The sequence below is a fragment of the Rhinatrema bivittatum genome, chromosome 2 (assembly GCF_901001135.1).
Source record: "Rhinatrema bivittatum chromosome 2, aRhiBiv1.1, whole genome shotgun sequence".
Lineage (NCBI taxonomy): Eukaryota > Metazoa > Chordata > Amphibia > Gymnophiona > Rhinatrematidae > Rhinatrema > Rhinatrema bivittatum.
This window is the reverse complement of record NC_042616.1, coordinates 758749219-758771201: the sequence shown is the minus strand read 5'-3', so window position 1 is coordinate 758771201 and position 21983 is coordinate 758749219. Positions and strand designations below refer to the sequence as shown.

The 21983-nt window shown below is 40.9% G+C and overlaps 1 protein-coding gene across 1 annotated transcript in view; it reads left to right on the top strand.

Moving 5' to 3' along the window:
* Window positions 1-17025, top strand: part of HAS2 (hyaluronan synthase 2) — a 74240-nt gene extending 57215 nt beyond the window's left edge. Inside the window, exons 3-4 of the mRNA XM_029591960.1 lie at window positions 11920-12021; window positions 15301-17025. Coding sequence (XP_029447820.1) covers window positions 11920-12021; window positions 15301-16230 — 1032 coding nt within the window. The 3' untranslated portion in view covers window positions 16231-17025. The remainder of the gene's footprint in view (window positions 1-11919; window positions 12022-15300) is intronic.
* The last annotated feature ends 4958 nt before the right edge of the window (window positions 17026-21983 follow it).

The window sequence follows — 21983 nt, the reverse complement described above, 5'->3', positions numbered from 1 at the left end:
ATCCAACTTTGCTCATGGCTGCAGTTTGCTCAGTCCCAGTTTTGATGCAATCTCCTTCTCAGCAGTGACTTTACGGCTTAAACACAAACTTGATCTAAACTCAGTCTGAACTCCTCTGGGTTAAGACAGGGGGTTGGCAACTCCAGTTCTGGATTTCCACAAACTAGTCTGATTTTCAGGGTATCTACAATGAATATGTATAAGATATATATTTGCATGCACTGCTTCCATTGTATGTAGATACATCTCATGCATATTAATTGTGGATATCTTTTAAAATCAGGAGCGGAGTTACCTATGACTGACTTAAGATAAGGACTTTTTGTATTTATTCATTTATTTAAAAGCTTTTATATACCGATACTCATTTGCACATCATATCGGAAAACATGGAACATGATGAAAATAACTAGGTAACTTGTTAGGCCCTAAAAACTTGGTATGCAGTCTCAATCAGCATCTCAAAATGGAAACCCACATCTGTGGTGGTATAAACTTCCTTTCTGAACCTATACCAGGTCTTCAATTGAAAAACTACAAGAAAATGATCTAGCCATTGTCAAACTGATCGCCAGTCTTGACTTCTGTAACTTTCTCTACCCATCACACAACGCAGTCTCAAGAGCATCCAATTTTTACAGAGCACAGCAGCTAGACCTTTTTGGTAGGGGCCAAATCCACTGGCCATGTTGTGCTAACTTTTGTATCGCCTACACTAGCTCCCAGTTAAGAGCAAGATAACACTTTAAAAACTTTGCTTTGTCTTCAAATGGGTGAATCAATTGGGCTCTAGAATCTGTCCCAACCTCTGCTTTCCTTCAACTCCACAAGGGACCATTAATCCTCTTAACAGGCCCGTCTCCACTGACTTCAGCTAGAGTATCATGCATGTGACTTCATGCAATCAACTATACTCTCTCTCAAATATGGAATAAGTTACCTGTAATGCTGGACATGGAAACTTTGTTACCTCACTTTCTGAAAAAAGTCAAAGCTTAGTTATTTATCTAGGCCTTCTCCTAGACTCAATAGCAGAAACTTGTCCTCCATCCTGACTGTGAAATCCCACAAGGTTTCTCCACTTTTGGGCTACTGCTATTCAACTGTTTCTTGATCTCTCAACCTGCTGGTTTAGAATTTATATGAAGCAAATTAAACAGCAGCAGAGTAGGAGATATCAAACAGTTAGATGGTGGGTTATGTGTATTCTGTTTATACCCTAATACTCACTTCCTTATTCCTACCTAATGTACCCCATTTTAGTTGCAATTTCTCATATCTGTATATCACCTGTATGTATCCATTATTTATGTAGTCAATGCCTTGTTTTTATACAATGGCCCCTGGGCTGATTTTTAGGAAAATTTGAGCGGGGTAAGGATGGGTCATGGGGGAAGAGGAGTTTCCAGGTCTTTAAAATGAAATGTGCACATAAGTATTTCCACGCACAAGTGAGTACCAGGGTCCCCTACTGTATAACTTCACTTCTGCTATGGTTGGCGTGCAAGTCCTGAAACAAAAAAATATAGGCATGTCCTCAGGGTTTTAAGGGTAGGGGTTAAGAAGGGAAAAGAGGGCTTAGGAAAACCTATCCTTACCTGGGCGAAACTGGAAATGAAGTGGTTTAACTGGTAATTAGCGTCTGCACGCGTTTCTATTTAAAGTTCCCCTCCCCCCCCCCCCTTATTTACGTGGTAGAGGTGGCATTTGCCCACACGTGCACGCATCCATTTAAAACCGTGTACGCACGTTCAGCCTGTTTTTATACCATGCGCGCATATACGCATATATACTATAAAATGGCAGCCTCTCTGGATGCGAGCTGGCATATGCGCGTACATGTGCGCCTGCGTGCTGGTATTAGTTAGTCTTGGTGAGTAGTGTGTGAAATGTGCTGTAATAATGCATGCTTATATGCATATTACCATGCTCCTTTTAGCACGTTTTTGTAAATAAAACCCTTAGTATATTCTTTATATATACATACTCCTGGACCTTTGTAAATCTGCAGATATCCAGGATGCATTGTTAACCCATTATGTCTCAGATTTATTCAGAAGTTATCCTTTAGATAGGACACGGGACATAAAGGGTTAATATATATTTGTTCTGAAATGGTGATTATGTTTTTAGTCTTTATCAAGCACAATCTTCAGATTTATTATTGCAGGCCAGATATAGTTTTACCAATCTGTCACCAGGAGGAACATGACTTCAGTCAAAAGATAAAGGGAGGCTATATATCTCCTCCTCCTAACACTGACTGGTCTGATAAGTTAAGAGTATATAATTATTTCAGTTAATAGTAGCAGATGCTACATTTTGTATCTCCCTCCCTGTTTGTTTCCTGCAACTTGGGTCACTATGAAAATGTGAAATTGTTATACAGGGGTGAAAAGCTTTTGTTCCTTGAAATGCCAGGATGGTGATGCTCTAGAAGAGTTGTGTGTGTTTTTGTTTTGTTTTGTTTGTTTTTCAACCTTTTTGTATGCAAGGGACCAGCTTATTTACATGGACCAGTTGCAGTGCTGTTGAGCACAGGAAAGAGTCTCCTAGAAAACTAGAGAGCAGGAGAGGAAGAGGTAGGGGAAGGATTTGCTTCTCTCCCACCTGGTGTTTTTTATTTTATGGGTTAGCCCTGCAACTGATCTGTCATTTTTAAGAAAGTATCTAGCTAGTTTTAATGAATTTTGTTTCTTAAAAACAAAAAAAAAAAACTCTCCCATTTATATTGCCCTCTCCCATTCAGTCAGCCACCAGTTAGACATTTTAAAAATAAGATGATAAATCCCACCTCCCTGTCAGCCAGCAATACTGCTACAATTAATATCTCCACCCCATGAACTTTGATTTCCAGGAGGGGAGCAACTGCAGCTGAAAGTTAATGAGCCGGCACGAGACTGAGTCCGCATCTGCTGCAGTCTCCCGCTCTGCGGTGGGTCCCCCTCCCCTCATGGCTCTGAGTGGGAACTGGGGCCTGAGAGCAGGTGAGACACGGACATGGTCTCAGGTCGGCTCATGTTAACAGTCAGCAGATGTTGCTGTCCTGTAGATGTGGGCACTTGGGATCATCCCCGACTGGGAGGAAAAGAGGTCCACAAAGCGTGGTGGGTTAGGAAAAGGTCTCTGCCAGCTGTGGTGCAGGGTGCAGTGCATTATGGGTGCAGGTGGCAGGTCTTGCTGCTGTGTTTACCTAAAATGACCCATTGCGCTCTGGATAAGCAGAAATGCTGCCAGGGACCAGTGCTGGTCGATGGAAGAATGGTTGAGAAACCCTGCTATAGAAAGCTGCTTAGGCAATCCCAACACACTGGGAGAGAAATACTACTTTAATTTTAGAGAAAGAAGCATGATCCAGTAAAGAATTGGTTTGAATATTTCCATTACTCCTATTTATTGGCCCCTTGCTTCCTCCTACTAGAACTATCTTCATGAAAAAAGGATGCCGGTACACACATGAAGGATGCATGTTTGCTTTTGTTATTTGAGGGACCACAGGGAAGTCTAGCAGGCAGAATAAAAAGGTGCACAGGAAAGTACTTCCTGAAAAAAAACAAAACACGGTCTCCTACATATCTGAACTGGCTCCTACTGGGGCAGAGACTGCATGAACCTCCACATAGTTTCTCTCCTTTAACTTTTTTTTTTTAAAGAAATTACCTCTCCTTCCCAGCCACTCAATCATTTTGTAATTTTGTAAACCGGCACGATGTGCAAACTGTTGCCGGTATATAAAATTAAATAAATAAATAAATAAAATAATCATGCAGTCCACGGTTTCTTCTAAAATGTGTTGTGTGCATGCACCCTGAGCCCGACAGTTAGTTGTCACCATTGCACAATGGTTGCGACTCCTGTTCCCTAGCACTGTAAATCCTAGTGTGACCCCTGGGCAGGATGGATCTCTCTCTCCTTGCACCCAGAAGCACATGGGGAAAAAGAACGGCGACAGTTTCTTTCTGCCCACCACTCTTTACTGTCCCTCAGGCTCTCCTTCAGCACTCGGGATAGCTTTACATTCTGAGTCCCAGGATTCTAGTGTGGGAACAATCATTCTTATACCATGCTCTTTGCAAGACCAGCCTTTCCCCCCACTTCTGTACACAGCACTGATAATCCAGTAAACACACATGAGAAGAATGGTTGTTTCTAACTTCATTACTGATAGTGGAGATTAGATGACTGAATAATATTTACACTTCATTTGGTTTCTCAGTTTGTCAATAAATACTACAGCAGAAAGATGTCAAACTTGTCTCCACTTCTTTACTAAAGCCTTTTATCTGCAAGCACTTTTATTTACACAGATTTCTTCTTCCTTCTCCCATATCAGACTGAAGTTAATTCAATCCTCTCTTAACTCCTGATTTATTTTCAGAGTTTAGTTTCAATGCTCTATCAGAATATAGTCCTAGATCTTTTTCTTTCTAAATCCTCTTGAGTCAGTTGCTCACTAGGCCCCCTGCCTAAGGAGTTACCTTACTCTCTCTTTAGTTAATACTTCATACAGTAGTTACAAAGCACTTGATTCTTTGTCCCTTGGTTTCCTTCCTCTGTTGGGATTCCCTCCTCCACATTTATTTTCTCTTTCACAATGAGAGTACACACTCTCTCAATGGTTTGGTTACTGAGTCCCAGGTACCAAGGGCCATCAGCTCCCAGCGGAACCAAAATTTAGTCTTTGAACCCAAAAAGGAAAAAAATGAAGCAAAAAGCAGGAAGGGTGGAATAAAACATCCTTGCCTCCAAAGAGGAGATAGTTAGTTACTTTGAAACATACAGGGAGATTCACTTGAAAGAGGCCCTGAATATTCTGTAATAACTCTCACTAGGCCAAAGCAATCTGAACGAAATAATGTGCAATGTGCTCCTTGGTATATGGAACTTCAAACAAGTTGGGATGCCCCCGTGAAGGAGTGATTTGAGGTAGGCGCCGAACAGCCTTCGCGACCTTTAACCCAGTTTGCGAGATGGAGCAACGTGTCTCACATTGGCAAAGAGCATAGCAGAAATTGAGTCCTTTTTCGGCAACACGGTAATCTCAAAGGGGCTTGGGCCACCACGGTCACTGGATCTGACAGCACCAGACTTCTTCCTTTGGGGTATGCTCAAAGGAAAAGTCTATCTAAACGAGCCTCGCACTGTGGAAGACTTGAAGGAAAACATCCAACGTAAAATTGCTGCTATTCCCCCCCGATATGCTCGCATACGCGTTCAGGAACATGAAGCGATGCGTCGAAATGTGTCTAGCGATCACTTCCAGCATCACATGTAATGCAAAAGATTACATATACGACAAGGTATGTACCTTATTTTTTTGGGTTCAGATTGCTTCATCCTAACAGAAATTACAACAGAATATTTGGACTTCTGAGTGAATCTCCCTGTACTTCCTCTGTATCAGGTCACTGTCTGAAGGTGTTCCTTACCCCAAATCTGCTGCAACAAGGGAGACCAGCTCTCATAGGGAAATCTAAAAAAAAAATTGGCTTGAGTCTAAAGAGTCAATGGGAAGACTTCTTTACTCATTTCCCATAACTTAGGAGAAAAATAGCAAGCAGGACGAGTCAGAGGGCTCATGTCAGCTTGACACTGTAACTAAAAATCCATCTGCTTTAGGATGATGAACAGCTAGGACGTACCATCTACTGTTCCCACATGGGGGAGCAAAACCCAAACCTCTCTCGCTAATTTCTACACAGAACATCTTCAATCAATTGCTACCCTCCTGTCAGGGAAACCAAAGGCTCTATACACTAGTCTTGGGACAACCCAAAGAGAAAAAGCAGGGTCCAGGAAATAAACTCTTGTTCGGATTGACTGCATACAGCTCTGCCATGGAGCCCTGGGCCGATCCCAATGTGTCTATTTATTTCTTTTTAAAACTCACACGATAACTAAGTGAAAGCATATAAAACCAGGTAGTAAAGGTATGGTCCACAGTGCTTGAATGTGGTGGGTTTTATTAAATTAATGAACTATAAGGTAATTAACCTAGAGATATTTGATGAATTTGAATATAACATTTTTCTATTTTAAAGGGATTTGGGAGCTGAGGGGGGCCTTGGCAGGTCAAGAGAAAAGTCATTACCCGAATATAAATCTGATAACTTTTGAAATGGTCCTGGGAAGGGGATGAGAGGGGTGGGGGTGAATTGTTAGCAGAGCGATAAGGCGACAGAGGGAGCAGCATTGTCCCCTTTCCTGTCACCATTGTAATGTAATCTTGTGTATTCATGTAACTTTTGCCTTGATCTGCCTGGTTTCTTTTGACCTGGTGGTGGGAAATGTAACTCCTTGAACTTCTAGCCAAGAAATTTATTATTGCAAATAAAAGGTAATCACTTATTTATGGTTTGTTTATATCCACACTTTCAAGTGGATTAATGCAGTAAACATACTACATACATGGTCTAAAGAGATCTCTGAGAGAGAGTCTTTTAATCCCGGTATTTTCTAATGACTAGATACATAGTTTTTCTAAAATATTTTAACTGTGGTACTAATATCACATACCAAATAAGGCAAAACAGAAATGAATTAAAATAGTGCTGTACTTCTGCTTAATATGCAAATACATCTAAAGAACCCTTCCGTCTAACCAGTGCCCTGGCAGAGGGGTGTGGCATGCTGTTCTCCGGACTAGAAATGGCAGTGGGACTGTGCAGGACTAAGTCTATGCATGCACCAGTTGTAGAGTATGCTTTGGCTTTTGATGTAATAAACCTGTAGGAGGAGGAGACAGGGCTGCCGTGGGACATGCAAGCATCCCATTCTCTGTCCCACTGCCAGTTCTATTTGCCCTGCATGTTTATGCCAGCGTGGTAGTTGGGAGAGGAGTGGAAGTGCTGATGGAGCAGGGGCAGCAGAATGCCTCTTGTGTTTTTTGGGAGGGTGCGGGCTAACATAACTGTCGAGCTCTGTCCTCAGTACCCATTCCCAATTTCTTGCTTTTACAGTTGATATCCTTGTTTTTGTTAGGTACTTTCTTCAGATACATCGGAGTTTAAATTATTCATTCCCAGACCAAGCAATAAAAAGCTTGATGATAGAAAATGACAACTGTGAAAACAACAAACGGCATTTCTAATAGAAGCATTTGTACAAAACTACTATTCTTCTGTACTATGTATGGAGAGCAAGAACATCAAGTACCAGGAGATGTAAACTGAGAGCACAAAAATTTGGCGTATGCTACAGACATTATCCTGATTTTGTATGGGTACCATTAGCCTCATTGAAAGATCTTCCAAGCTCATCTCAATATGGTTCCTGTATGTATGACACCTCACAAGCTTCAGAAAGAAGCTGTTTGGCACAATACAAGTATTAAGAGCAGTAGCAGTAAATTTTGAGATCGAGACCATACCCAGCATATCCTGGCTTAAGAGTGAGATGTTCATTCAATTTCATGTTGAATGTGTCAGACAAACCATATAGAAATCCAGTTCTGAAATATATATACTCTGTACCCACAGAACTCCCGTCTATTCCTTCAACAAGGTGGACAGTGCAGGATATTTTTTGACATATACCTTGCCATACCAAAAAAAAAAAAAATCTAATTCTGGTGTCTTAAGTAACAACGATACGAACTCCCTTTACCACATTGTGAAACTTAAAAGTTCTCTGCCCATATAGCTAACTGGCTATACCATAGCAGCACTAATGCCACAGGATTCAAACAGCCTTAATCCCTACCTATGAAAAGGCAGCTGTGCAAATAATGCACAGAGCTCTAGAACACCATTCCTTTACATCCTGCAGCCCAGTACGCACCTACGGGATTCCCCTGCTTGCCAGTAGGTAGGGGCAGAAAACTTTTTCAATGCACTTTTTTTTTTTTGCTTACATCACTCACGTTAGATATCCTTTGTTAGCTGGCAGGTCCTTTGGTAGTTCTCTGCCTCCGGTTAGGTGGGGGATGTGTACTGGAATAGCTAGGAACAATCAAAAGAAGAAAGAGAGCAGGGGAAACAGTGCCGCCTCCACTTTTTTTTTTTTTTTTTTTAAAGAATAGTCTAATGCAAGCAGCGATCTGCGTAGGGCAGTCTAAGAGGGGAAGGCGCACACTCATAGGGAGCGATTCGGCATCCTTGGCCACAGCAGTGGGATCATAGACTTCTTCCTCTCCAGCCCAAGACCCATGGCCGAGATGGGCCAGAAATGCGCGCAATGTGGAACAAGGAGAAGCTCGATAGTGAGATCTTTTTGCCCCCACTGTGATGGTTGTGAATTGCCGGAAAATGGGCAACGAAGAGCAGGTGAGGAGGGAAGGGGTGGGCTGCAAGCAGATGTGCGGACGGAATTGTGAGAGCAGCTTGATCAGGCAGAGGGCCCATCATGGGGGAGCCAGCTGAGATGCAGGCACGCCTTGTGATAGAGTAGCCCTAGGGAACAAGGCATGGCACAGCACAGGAAACTGAGTTTTCCACAGAATTTATCTTGCTAATGCACCAGGCCTATAAAGAAATGAAAGCCAAAGGAGCTGTATTAGAAGGTCCCCTGGGAGGCAATTTCCTCTTTGGATCACAACACACAGCAGGTTTAAAGAAAGAGGACAGAGAGAATCCCCCCTGACTGTTCCCTCCCTACCCTTCCCAGGTGGTTTGGAGAGTGATGCAGGGGATTTAGAACTCCCAGAGGAAGCTCCCATGGAGGAGGAGATGAGAGAGTTTAGGAAGGAAGTATTGAGCCTTCTCTTAGTAAAGGTTATGCAAGCCTTAAGTCTACAGGAGTCAGGCAAGGAAAATGAGGAAAAGAATGTGAGGTATAAGGAGACCAGCAAAAATCTCCCTTCCACCCTGCTATAAAGGAGATGATTGAGGGATAATGGGTATTAGCCAATTCATTCCTTAATGACCTTCCTCCACCCACTACAATAGGGGGAGGTAGATTAGTTTACTAAAAGTCTCAGAGGTAGATGCCCCAGTTGCAGCAGTGTCAAAAAAGGGGTAAGTGATGGGGGGGGGGGGGGTGGCCCGGCCTGGCCTGGCCTGGCCCGGCCCGGCCCAGCACATCCTGAACATCATTCAGTGGGCGGTCACCTAACACTATTTTTCAAGGAGTGGGCCTGAGTCACCAGGGATAGGTGGGTCCTGGAGGTGATCGTCTAGGGTTCCTGAAGTTGGCTACCACAGTATCAGAATTCTTTTTTTTTTTAGTCCCCCTTCAGATTGCAGGAGAAAAGCAAGGCTATCAGAATGACCCTAGACAATATGTGGCAATAGAAGGGGGTGTTCGGTCCGGTGTTAGACCTGAAAAGGGCGAACAGAGCTCTCAAGGTGAGCGGGTTCAGAATGGAAACATTGAGGTCAGTCATTGGGGCAGTCTGAAAGGGGGAGTTTCTGACTGCCCTGGACCTAGCAGAAGCATATTTCCATATTCCATCAGAGAAATCACATTGCAGATACCTGAGGTTTGCAGTACTGGGCAGCCATTATCAGTTCAAAGCACTGCTGTTTTGGACTAGCCACAGCACCAAGAACCTTTACGAAAGTGGTGATGATAGTGGCAGCAACTCTAAGGCAGGAAGGAATCCCAGTGCACCCATATCTGGATGATTGGCTGATCAAAGCCAGGTCAGAAGGAGAGCAGAAGCTTCACAAGGGGAGTGAGGGCCTTGTACGTTCTACTAGAGCTCAAGCAATGCCTCATGGGAGGCTGAGGAGCAATGCCTCATGGGAGGCTGAGGAGCAATGCCTCATGGGAGGCTGAGGAGCAATGCCTCATGGGAGGCTGAGGAGCAATGCCTCATGGGAGGCTGAGGAGCAATGCCTCATGGGAGGCTGAGGAGCAATGCCTCAGGATAGTTGTAGGGCAGCGACATGATCCTCCTTGGGTACTCTCAAAAGCCATTACAAGCTGGACCTGTAGGTAGAAGATCTGAAGTTTAGCAAAATAGTGTTGGGGGCCTCTTAAGGCCTCAGCCTACCCAAATTAGTTACTGCTTGGTTACATCCCACAGGTGTGGACTGTTCTTCAAGCCAAAAAGGAAGGTGAAATTTATACTTGACAGATTATTTTCTTTCCTTTCCCTTACAGTCCAAGTACCCTCCTGAATAAAAAAAAAAGGGAGGGAGGGTGTTTAAAAAAAAAATACAGAACATCAACCTAATAGGCTAGGGCATGAGGCTACTGAAGGACATCTCAGCTACCCCAGGATATATGCGAGTGAATTAAACAACAACAAAAGCATGGAAAACATTTTCTGCCTCCACCTACTGGCAAGCAGGGAATTCCCACAGGTGTGGACTGGTCTGCTAGGATTAAAGGAAAGGAAATAATCTGGTAAGTATAAATTTCACCATACTATACCTATAGGGAAAACAGAATGAACAAAACTGCTGCAGATCCCTGTGACCCAGCAGAATAGCTGAGGTCACTCATCCAGAACACAGACCTTCAAATGTGCAGATAAAAACTTAAATTGAAATCTAAGAAGCCAGACACTGTGTACGGAGCAAAACTGAAAAACTAGAAACTAAAATGCATTTCCTCCAATGTTTAAGCCAAGCCTCCATTGTCGTCCTTGTGTTATGTTGGGGCTATTGAGCTCCTGTCATTGTTCTTGTGGAAAATAGGGATGCTTTTTTTTTTTCTTTTTCTCTTGCATAAGTCAACCCCAACAACCACAAGAATGACAGAGGTTCGGTGGCCACGTAATAGCGCCACCTTACCCTGTAAGTACTTTCTTTTCCCATCCCCGCCAAAGGATCAAGGAGAGAGGGAGAGAATGGAAAGAATAGTAGAGGGAGGGCAGATGGGGGAGCAGGAAGGGAATGTTTTTTGGGATAATGGAGACTGCCTGATTGGGGAAAAGGAGGAAGATATCTTTACCATCTAAGTAATTTTCTGTTTTGTCCTCCAGTGCTGTAAGTGCTTGCTCATACATTCTGTGCCCACCAGCTTGCTACCCCTGCTCTCTGTCATTTTCCACAACCAACTAGCCTTAACCACCTCAGCCAATCTGTCCACAACCAGCCTGGCACCCTTAGCCTGCAAGCTAGTTCCCCGAGTGACCTACAGCCCTTCTTGCCAGCCTCAGACCACACACACAAACACACCTAACTGCCTGTCAGCTGCTGCTCTTGTTCACCACCCCCAGATAGCCTTAGCCAGCCACACCCTGCAATCTTTCTGGAGGTGCTTCTGCAGGCATCACATGGCTCTCCCTGAGTTTGAGCTGCGCGGATCTCTTTATTCTCATGCTGTTCTCACGAGACTATTCGCGAGAATACAGGCACCTGCATGGCCCAAACTCGCAGAGTCATATGGTGCCTGCAAGAGCACTTCTCTGGTGAGAGACCCAAAACTTGGTAGGGCCAAGGCCTGAGTGGACATCTATAATTGGGGCGGTAAGGGGAGACTTGAGAGTTGTGATGCTTCTAATTATTGAGTGCACCCCTAATAAAACAACCCTCCATCAAAATACATGGCTCTATTGAGCATGTGTAAAACGTACTTGGGATGGTTAAAATTTGATATTTGATAAAAATAACATTTTGTTGTATTAATGTAACAAGGGCTGTGGATAGGTTATGTGTACGAGTTTTGATTGTTTACAGACTAGGAATTGGTTTAGGTAGTTATGAAATAAAGCATTTTTTGATTTGCAGAAACAACTATCATATGTTGGATAGCAGAGCTGCTGTTCTAACAACATCCATCACAAAGTAGCTGAATATATTTCTGAAGTGCTGTAAAGGCACTGTTAGAATACTATGAGACCCTATTTAAAAAAAAAAAAAAAAAAAAAAGTAAATGCTTCACATGGATCATGAAGATCAAAGAAGTGCATGCAGAGGTCATTGTCTATGCATAAAATCATGTGTATACAATTAACAAATCTTAAAATGTAATATCCATATCTTTCCAGTAATTTACTTCTAAAGTAATGCTTTCTTTCTGAATTTCCAGGTATGTGACTCTGATACAATGCTTGATCCAGCTTCATCAGTAGAGATGGTAAAGGTTTTGGAAGAAGATTCTATGGTTGGAGGAGTTGGTGGGGATGTACAGGTAAATAAGGCATTTTTTTTTAATTAAGTTATTGATTTAAATTCAAGAATTGATTTAATATAATTCCTTTGAAATGCTGTTGCTACTACTTATAATTGATATTTTATATAGGTCTGATGGTATACATAAGTGCTATACAACATAGATAAATTTGGGGATTAAATAATTAACACAAGTCAAGTTGACTTTGTTAATCACAATATTTTATAGAAGTAAATTAAAGCAATGTACAAAAAGGATAAAAATATATATTCCAAAACATTTTAAAATAAGTTAAAAAAAATAGCAGTTAGCAAAAAATAAATAAAACCACAAAACAATTGAAAGAATTACATAACATAAAATATAGCATAGTATAAAACTATGATAATATAACCTCTCTCCTCCACAAAGACCTTCCCCTGTATCAGAGGTTCCCAAACCTGTCCTGGAGCATCCCTAGACAGTCAGATTGTCTGTCTGTCAGGATATCCACAATGATTATGTATGACGTAAATGTGCACCAGTGGAGGCAGTGTATGCAAATCTCCCTCTTGGATATTCATTGTGAGTATCCTGAAAATCTGACTGACTCTCTGGGTTCGCCAGGACAGATTTGGGAACCACTGCTCTATACTTCTCATATTGCTGATTTTCTAATATTGAAGAGAATGCTTGTATATTTTCTGTTTAGACTATGGTTCACAGTTTATGCTATTAAAATAACTTTATTGTATGATGTGTGCAATTTGATTCAGCAAACACCACATCTCTCCCAGTAAAATTTCAGATTCATTAAAATCTATTCTTCAGGTGTCCTAGAGCAGTGATTCTCAAACGGACCTTGGGAGCACTGTTCAGGTTATCCATAATAAATATGCAAAAGAGATATTTGTATGGGCCTAAGAACCAGCTTTATACATGCAGGTGTTCCTCTTTCATATTCATTGGGAGGCAGTCCTAAAACCAGTCAAGCTAGGCTCCCAAGGATGGGGTTGAGAAACTATGTCCTATAGCTTGGATTTAGGTTTTGGTTTAATTGATTGCCCAGCCAAACTTGTTGGGAAGGCGACCTACATATATTGTAGCTGAGTTGTAAGTCCCTGCTCCAGATAGGGCTTGCCTAAGGTTGCAAGAAGCAATGGTGGAAGAAGAGGGATTTGAACCCTCTTCCTGGTTCTCATCCTGCTATTCTAACCACTAAGCAGCTATTCCTTTATCGCTGACAGGAAATGCTGATTCTGGAAAGTATCTGTGGATGATAATAGCACTAGAAAGTTTGACTAAGGTTTTTGAATTTAATTTTCTGCATGTATCCTCCCCAGTGCTTTCCTCCCCCCCCCCCCATCCCCCCATTATTTTTTACTCGTAGTTGGCTTTGTGCATGTAACTTTTTTACTGAATTCATAAGTGGTTTGTGTTTGTTTTTGTTTTGCAAACTGAACTGTTGAAACCAGCCTGTTCTTGTTTGCTTGTTGATCTAAACATTCACTGACCCCAATTCACTTGGAGGATTGGCTTTAATCCAAATTGGATTTCTTGTCCCTATCATATGCATTTACCAATTTTCAATAGTTGTAACTATAATTTAGATGAATAACTTCATAAATCTCACATATTTAAAAAATTAGAGCTATTATATATTCTAAAAATGTTCAGGAAAATGTTTTCATTTTTGTGCATTTTGGTTCATTTTTATTTCAGACAATGGTGTGCATTAGTGGTGCACAGGGGTAAAAAAATGTTCATATTTTAATTTCATTATGGGGTGTGTGTAAATTCCATTTTGTTTAATCATTTCATTTTCTTTAGTTTACAAAATAAAAAAAAAAAATCTCAATGTATTAAAATGAAAAAAACTGCTTCTCCTGAGGCCTCCCAACCACAAAAATGCTAGAGCCAGGATCCTCACTGCCCCCCACATACCTGATCCTGCTGACTAGGCCTAGACTCTGTCCAAAGCCTTGCCTTGTATTGTACTAGGCCATGGTAGGTCACCATGACCTTTGCCTAGGACCTACGCAAAGTCCATACTTCAAAGCCTGGTCCCAATGCCGGAGCCTTGTCCCAGGCCCGGAGGCTGAAGCCCAGATCTCAGACACATCATTTTCTTCTTTCTTCTCTACAATGATGACATCAAGTGGTGCATGCCAGAATTAATTAACTTTGGTGGCCTCTACTGAAGAGGGAGGCACCATTTTGTTGTTCAGAAGTCATTTAAACTGCAATTCAAAAAAAAATGGCAGCCTCCGCTGAGGAGTAAGGTGCCAAAATGAACTCCAGTGCATCCCTAGCAGCACTGTCATCTTAAAGAAGAAAGCTAAAGGATGATGTATGAGGCCTGGGCCTCAGACCATCTCCAGGTTAGGATTAAGGCTCAGGTGTCAAGACCTGGCCTCTGAGTCAGACCCTCATCATCAGAACTGGGCCCAGGTGTAGGCCAAGATTCAGATGTCAGGATCTGGTCTGGGCTGCGATATCAAATCAGTAAGTGGGGGCTGGGAAGTTTCTTGTCTCTGGCAAACTTTTGGGGGCCCTGGGCCTTTAATCGGGTATTGGCCTAGGCTTTGGGCCTTTGCCTATTCCCTAGATGAGAGGAGGCCTAGGCCCAATGGGTGACTTTTTGGTTTGAAAAGAAAAAAGAAACATCAAAACTACTGAAATTTCATCAAATTTGAGAATGAAATGAAATAGAACATTTTTTTTAATGTCCTATTTTGATTCTCCCGAATGCACATCTCTAGTGTGCACTGCTTGCAAACAGTACACATTGTTTGCCAACTTGAATGAATCTTAAAATGTTTGGTGTTTTTTGGAGGGATTGTGCATTGATTTTGGGACCAAATAAAACAAAAATGCCTACTTTGGTTAGAATTACCATTTGTTTTAAAATGAATGTATATCCCTATTATGTTCAGTTTTGCTCCATTGTGTATACAAAGCACTTCAGTTTATAATGCTCAATTATTTTTTCCTGGTTGAGATGTTATGCTGGGATATGAACCTGTAAGCATGGTTCTACTGGCAAGTAGCATAGACAGCTGAACCATCTGAACAATCGTAATGCTTGTCTTTAAAATGGTGATGTGCAACACTAAAGACCGAAAATTCTAAACAGCTCTTTCCATTCTGTATCCTTAAAGAAAATCTTTATTAAACTTAACCCTAAAACAAAAAATAGAAATAAATAAGAGGATACATCAAAGCCATTTAAATGGCAAATTTATATATAAATTAGCTGTCTGAAAAACTGCTCTCCTTTAATGACTAAAAATACATGCATTATTTCTTTTATTGCAGATATTGAACAAGTATGACTCCTGGATCTCCTTTCTCAGTAGTGTTCGATACTGGATGGCTTTTAATATTGAAAGAGCTTGCCAATCTTACTTTGGTTGTGTGCAATGCATCAGTGGACCTTTGGGAATGTATAGGAACTCTTTACTCCACGAGTTCCTTGAAGATTGGTACAATCAAGAATTCATGGGCTCCCAGTGTAGCTTTGGAGATGATAGACACTTAACAAACCGAGTTTTAAGTCTGGGATATGCAACCAAGTATACGGCTAGATCAAAATGCCTTACTGAAACACCAGTCAAGTACCTGAGGTGGCTGAACCAACAGACGCGTTGGAGTAAGTCATACTTTAGAGAGTGGCTGTATAATGCGATGTGGTTCCACAAACACCACTTGTGGATGACCTATGAAGCTGTAATCACTGGATTCTTTCCTTTCTTCCTCATTGCCACAGTCATCCAGCTTTTCTACCGTGGACGAATATGGAACATCCTCCTATTCTTGCTGACAGTTCAATTAGTAGGCCTTATAAAGTCTTCCTTTGCCAGCTGTCTTAGAGGGAACATAGTTATGGTTTTCATGTCTCTCTATTCCGTATTGTATATGTCAAGTTTACTTCCAGCCAAGATGTTTGCAATAGCCACAATAAACAAAGCAGGATGGGGAACATCAGGCCGAAAAACTGTAGTAGTCAATTTCATAGGACTCATTCCAATATCCGTATGGTTTACAATCCTTCTAGGAGGCGTGATTTTCACTATATGCAAGGAAACTGAAAAGTCATTTCCTGAATCTGAACAGACAGTTCTTATTATTGGTGCAATACTTTATGCATGCTACTGGGTTATGCTTTTGACATTGTATGTGGTTCTTATCACCAAGTGCGGCAGAAGGAAGAAGGAACAGCAATATGACATGGTGCTTGATGTATGATGATTTCTAGTTACCCTAAAACTATGGAAAATAGAAACTAAATCTCAGAATCTTCAGAGACTTTCTAGGAACTGTAGTATTAGTGGAATGGAACATTGTCACCATGGGAAATGCAACGCTGCTGCTGGAACTTGAACACATGCAATTTTTACAAGTTTTTTTTAATTTTTAATTTTTTTTTTTCCAAAGAAAAACTTTCTTTGAAAAACAGAGATGGAACCTAAGTTATTGCCAGGATTTTGGGATAACCTTTTTGTTTATGCACTTTTTACTGTGCATATGCTTGACAGTGTTATGTTCTATATACCTCACTGGTCATGCTTATGTGGGTGGTCAAATTAGGGAAGAAGAGAGAAAGCTCTGTCCGCTCCTTTCACTATGGGTTGGGTTCCCTTACTGGTTTGTGAGTTTGTGCTTGGGAGGGGGGTTCATCCATAGTGTATCGGGCCCAGAGGTTCATGCAATGTATTGCAACATAATTTATGAACTTTTTAAAAATTTTACTTTTGTTTTAAGGAAGGGTCTTTGGTTGCCAAATGTAATGCCAGTTGTGAACTTTGAAGCACAATGGCTATGCTGTATTTTTATATTATTGGTGTTTTATTTGTATGCCAATTTTTTAAAAATTTACATATTTTATATTTTACTTATCTGCCAAAACATTTTGTTCTCTATTCTTTTAATGTGTTGTGAATGGATTCATACTTGCTCTTTTCTTTTTAAAACTGGCCAAAATGTGAAACTTTTTTATATTGGTTCATATCATTCACAAAAAGAATAAACTGATTTTCTGTACATTTTAAAACTGATGAATAGTCATTTCTGTGAAAATTATTTAAACTTGCCTTTCTTGAATTTGACTATTGCAGTCTTCCAAGCAATCCATCCTTGTCAAGTAAAGGGTCTTTTTGAGGGGAAAAACATTTACTCTGTGCCTTATTATGAATAGTTTAAATTGAAAGTAACGGTTAAATTGATATATAATTATCTAGATGTGCAATTTTTTAAAGACTTTTTTTTTTCAGCTTGAAATAAATTCTTAAAGACCACATGTAAATGTTGGCATATCGGATTGAATAGAATTTTTTTTTTTTTTTTTTTTTTTTTTTTTAAAGATTAAAATGCGTAAAAGGAGCAAAATTCACAAGTGCTTGCTTCTATGATTAGACACTGGGAACTTTGCCCGTATGCTCTGTACCAGTTTTCAAAGGCACAGTATGATCATATGTTTCATTTTTAAAATTGTCCTGGAGAATGCACCCACATAAATTTTGCTCAAACTTTTACTATAGGTACCATCTTCCTTACAAAACAATGCAGTTAGAATGAAAATTCTAATCTACATATATGATTTCTCTCTTCCCCCAATCAAAATGCATCCCTGGGAATGAAGACTCATTACCTGGGTAAAATTACATGCTGCTTTGATTTCCCCCTCTTCCCCATGTCTATTTTAACCTGGGTAAGGGGTATATGGCTTCTGAATATTGTCCTTAAAATGTATAGTATAAGAAACACCTCCAATATACATTTTAAGAAAGATCGTACTAGAAATCAATAACAGGGAAGATATATTTTTAATACCAGTGTATTTTTTCATAAACTTTTTGAGGGCTTTGATTAAAAAAAAAGCTCTGTGATTAAAGCAGAAGCCTGGGTATTCTAACAAATTTCAGCATTTTCAGCTTCTTTGCTCTGCAAATGTGTATGTTTTGCTGTAGAATGGCCAATATGCATTATAGTACCCAATCATTGGCCTACATGCATCCCAGTATGCTAATCCCTATCCCTCATTTTTGATAGGCTCCTAGCTGTAAACTGATCCTTATGGTCGCTGGATGGATACCATTAAAAAGTAAAAACCCCCACTGAGTTTGGTTGTCAAACTGTTTTGTTGTAAGGGGTTGGTTGGTTTTTTTTTTTTTTTTTTGTTTAAGTTTTTTTTGGTAGATTCCAAACTTTTACCAGATTTCCTTGTTCTATAGAAGACTAAAGTAATTGCCTGTATTTATTCTAGCAATTATTCAATGTATTTCCAATACAGAATGTATTGTAAAAATGTTTCTATTATAAATAAAATATTTTTGATAAGAGTATGGTGAACTTATGTTATCTCTACATAGTGCTTTAATGTATGTCATAGAATACAAGTTTTAAATGGTCTCATGTGCAATTTTCACCAAGTAGCTAATTTTCAAAGAGGAAAAACTAACACTTATGAAGCTGTTAAGGACCCAAGTGCTTTGCCCCTGCTTTACCTGTGGATGGAATTAGGTAAGGGAAAATGCACATGTGTATTTGGGAAAATCTATATATGTGCTTCATTTTTTTTTTCTCCACCTCCCAGAAAGGCCTACTTGTTTTGAGCAGCTAAAACATAGCTGCTACATGTAATGAGGTGAAGTATGTAGTAACTTCAGCTGCATGGAAGTGGACAGTATTGAGCTACTTAGTTGCCCAGTTAAATTCTTTTAGAAAATTGGTCGCCCTATAAATGCATCAGTCTTCATAAAGTCCCAAGAACAGTTACATGTTCAGTGAACATATTCATACACACATTTAGCTCATCAATGCATTGTCCCATCATCTGGAACTGTTATTATGGAAAAGAAATGGAAAGGATGATCTTGTTGGAATGACCAAGAAAAAGAAAAATGCAGATGAACTGGCATCATCCCAATCTCCAATCCATTTGCAGTGCTGAACTAATCTGTTAGCAACAAGCATCTGCAAGCACCAGGTGCAAGCCAGGAACTGGGGAGCACAGGAAGGACTGAGAGGAAGAAATCCTCTAATTGTGATTTTTAATGTCTTTGGCTATAAATCAGGATTATAGCAATGTTCTTCAATGTTAGCTTCTAGTTAGAACACTATTATAACGGAAAAAATTGTGCTTATATATTAAGTGTCGCATATACATGTATAGCTTCCTGGAGCCAATGTATGTCTGAATATTTGTTTATTTTTTCAAGCCTGTAACTTCTCCATTTTTATAATTTGAGAATGTTTTGAGGTGCAAGAAGGTCCAGACGCTTTGGGGCAAGTCTTAAAACATATGCGTGGGCGTAGATTTGTTCACGCAACCCAGCTCAAACAAATCTACGTCCGATTTTATAACATGCACGCGCTGCCGCGTGCATGTTATAAAATCCGGGGTTGGCGCGCAAGGGGGTGCACACATGTGCATCTTGCGCGCGCCGAGCCCGAGGGGAGCCCCGATGGCTTTCCCCGTTCCCTTCAAGGCCGCTCCGAAATCAGAGCGGCCTTGAAGGGAACTCTTTTTTTTTTTTTTTTCTAGCCCCTCCCTTCCCGTATCTAACATACCCCCCCATCCCTAAGTAAATCCTTCCCCCCCTACCTTTGTCAAAAGTTATGCCTGCCCAAGGCAGGCGTAACTTGCGTGCGCCGGCTGGGTGCTGGTGTGCCATTCCCCGGCCCGGGGGCTGTTTCGGAGGCCTCTGCCATGCCCCTGGAATGCCCCCAGGCCGGCACCACACCCACAGCCCCGCCTCCGACACGCCCCCCAAACAAAGCCCCTGGACTTGCGTGCGACCCGGGACTTTGCGTGCGCCGGCGGCCTATGCAACATAGGCGCGCAGGGCTTTTAAAATTTACCCCTTTATGTCTACTAGACATAAAGTGATGAAGGATTTAAATGGCTAAGCAGCTGAATAAAATAAATCCAGTTTACTTCTTGGCCAGCAGGTACAATATGCAGCTAGGGCATTATGTATGTACCATTCATTTCTTAAGCAATAGAAAACACTAAAAGTCAATTTACTAACATATATAATAGATACTGTATGCAAATTCTTTCTTTTTGAATGAGATTAAATAATAGATTACCTTAAACAATTTGTGTTAAACAATTTTTAAATAGGACCATCATACCACCCCACGGATTCTGAATTTCAGATTTCATTCAGTATTCTCTCCGTTAAAGGTCACACATAATCATCTGTCCTGTAATGAAAAGTTCTTTTTAAATGATGATTTTTGACTTTTTTTTTTAGACTCTTATAAAAAGATATATTTCCCCTTAATGTGTGTTGAGCGAGCCCCACATATCATGTTTCAGAAAACTGCCTCAGGGGGGGCGCTCTGTTCTAGCTTTTACTGATGAGGAAAGTATAAATGTTGATGAACCACTTTAAGTCCAATACAAGGTTTCTTAGACACATCAGCCATCTTTTTTTCTCTTGAAAATTAGGAACACCAGCATAACCCATACAACAACAAAAGTCTGTTAAGCACTTTTTTTTTTTTTTTTTAGGGGGGCTCTTGTGGAATAAAGCTTAAGCAGCATGCTAAGGCTTTTCATGCTCATGTATGGAATAGTATGCTTGTATGCTAAAGCCCTAGTCAGCTCCTTAAAGTGGTCTCATAAGATGTTAGGCAATAGAAGCTCACTAAGGCCTAACATATGTAAAACCTACTTTGGGACAAGTGTTTATCTTTTTTAACATGCATGATATTTAAAGGATTAACAGCCAGCCAGCATTGTGGGTTTCAAGATGGAGGCAATGGGGCTAGTGAAGTAGGAGATGCTGTGAGTGATTATGGAAGACGGAGAGGAGGAGACCAGAGGACCTAGCCCCTGAGAAGATCTGGACCAGCAGAGCAAATCGAGGAAGCAGCTGTGACCAGCCTACTAAACCTGCCAAAAGAAAACTTAATCCTCATGTACAACTAGAAGTCAGGCCATTCGGGCCTTGTATGAGGAATTAGTGACTGTGCATACATTTGAGAGTTTAAGGTCTCCTGCTCAGGTGTCCTGATCAAAACTGAGCTATTCTATAATTTCTTAACCATAGTTACTGCAGTGGGTGGAACCAAGCAAAACTCTCTTCAGATATTCCTACTAGGTGTTGATAACACTGCAGAGATGACAGTTTCAGGTGTAACAAGGCAGTTAGAAGGGATTTTTAGAACATTGCTGACTCACCTGCCCGGTGCAAACTGTTGTGTGCATGTAGCAATTATACTATGTCACAAAAGAGAGGAGGCCTTCAGAAACTGGAAACCCTTTCATTCTCTGACTGTGCAAGAGCTGGGAGATGTGCAATGAATACTGAAGATAGTGGCTGGATAGTCTGGTTCCTGCCTGGACTCTCTTGTCAGACTAATTTGTGAAATGCCATTAAGGCAGTGAATGGCTATGGACGTACTTTACATCTTAACAATCCTTAAGCTCCATCTCTTTCATGTTTTCCTGCCATATCTCTACATATTTAAGGCAACTATTTCATGCTAACCAAACAGGACACAGGGGGCTGCTAAAACATTTATTTATTTTTTTTAAAGCAGAAACCACAAGAGTGAAGAAGGGTGTCCATGGTTTAGTAGGAAAAAGGCTGCATTATTTTTGAAGATCTAGCTTGGGGCTAGATGGTCTACATGAAGAAATCGCAATCCTGCTCACTTTCAATAGGGTGTCTTTTGTTTTTTAAGGGCTAGTGCTAGATATTGATGTTGTTCATAACTCTTGATTCTGACTCTGGTGGACAGGAGTTACAAGAAGGCCCAAGAATCCACTTAACAGAGTGGACATGTGAATTAAGTCACCAGATACTTGGATCACTTGTGTGATGCCTTACAATATTCCCCAGAACAATGGCTTTGATTGTGCTTACCTGCTGCCTTCTCTGACAGATGGTGGTGTAGTACCATGAGGGGGAGTCAAACCGAAAGCCATGCCCATTGTGGCTTACTTCTCCAGTACATTTCATCAAAGTGGGGAAGAAAATTCCAAT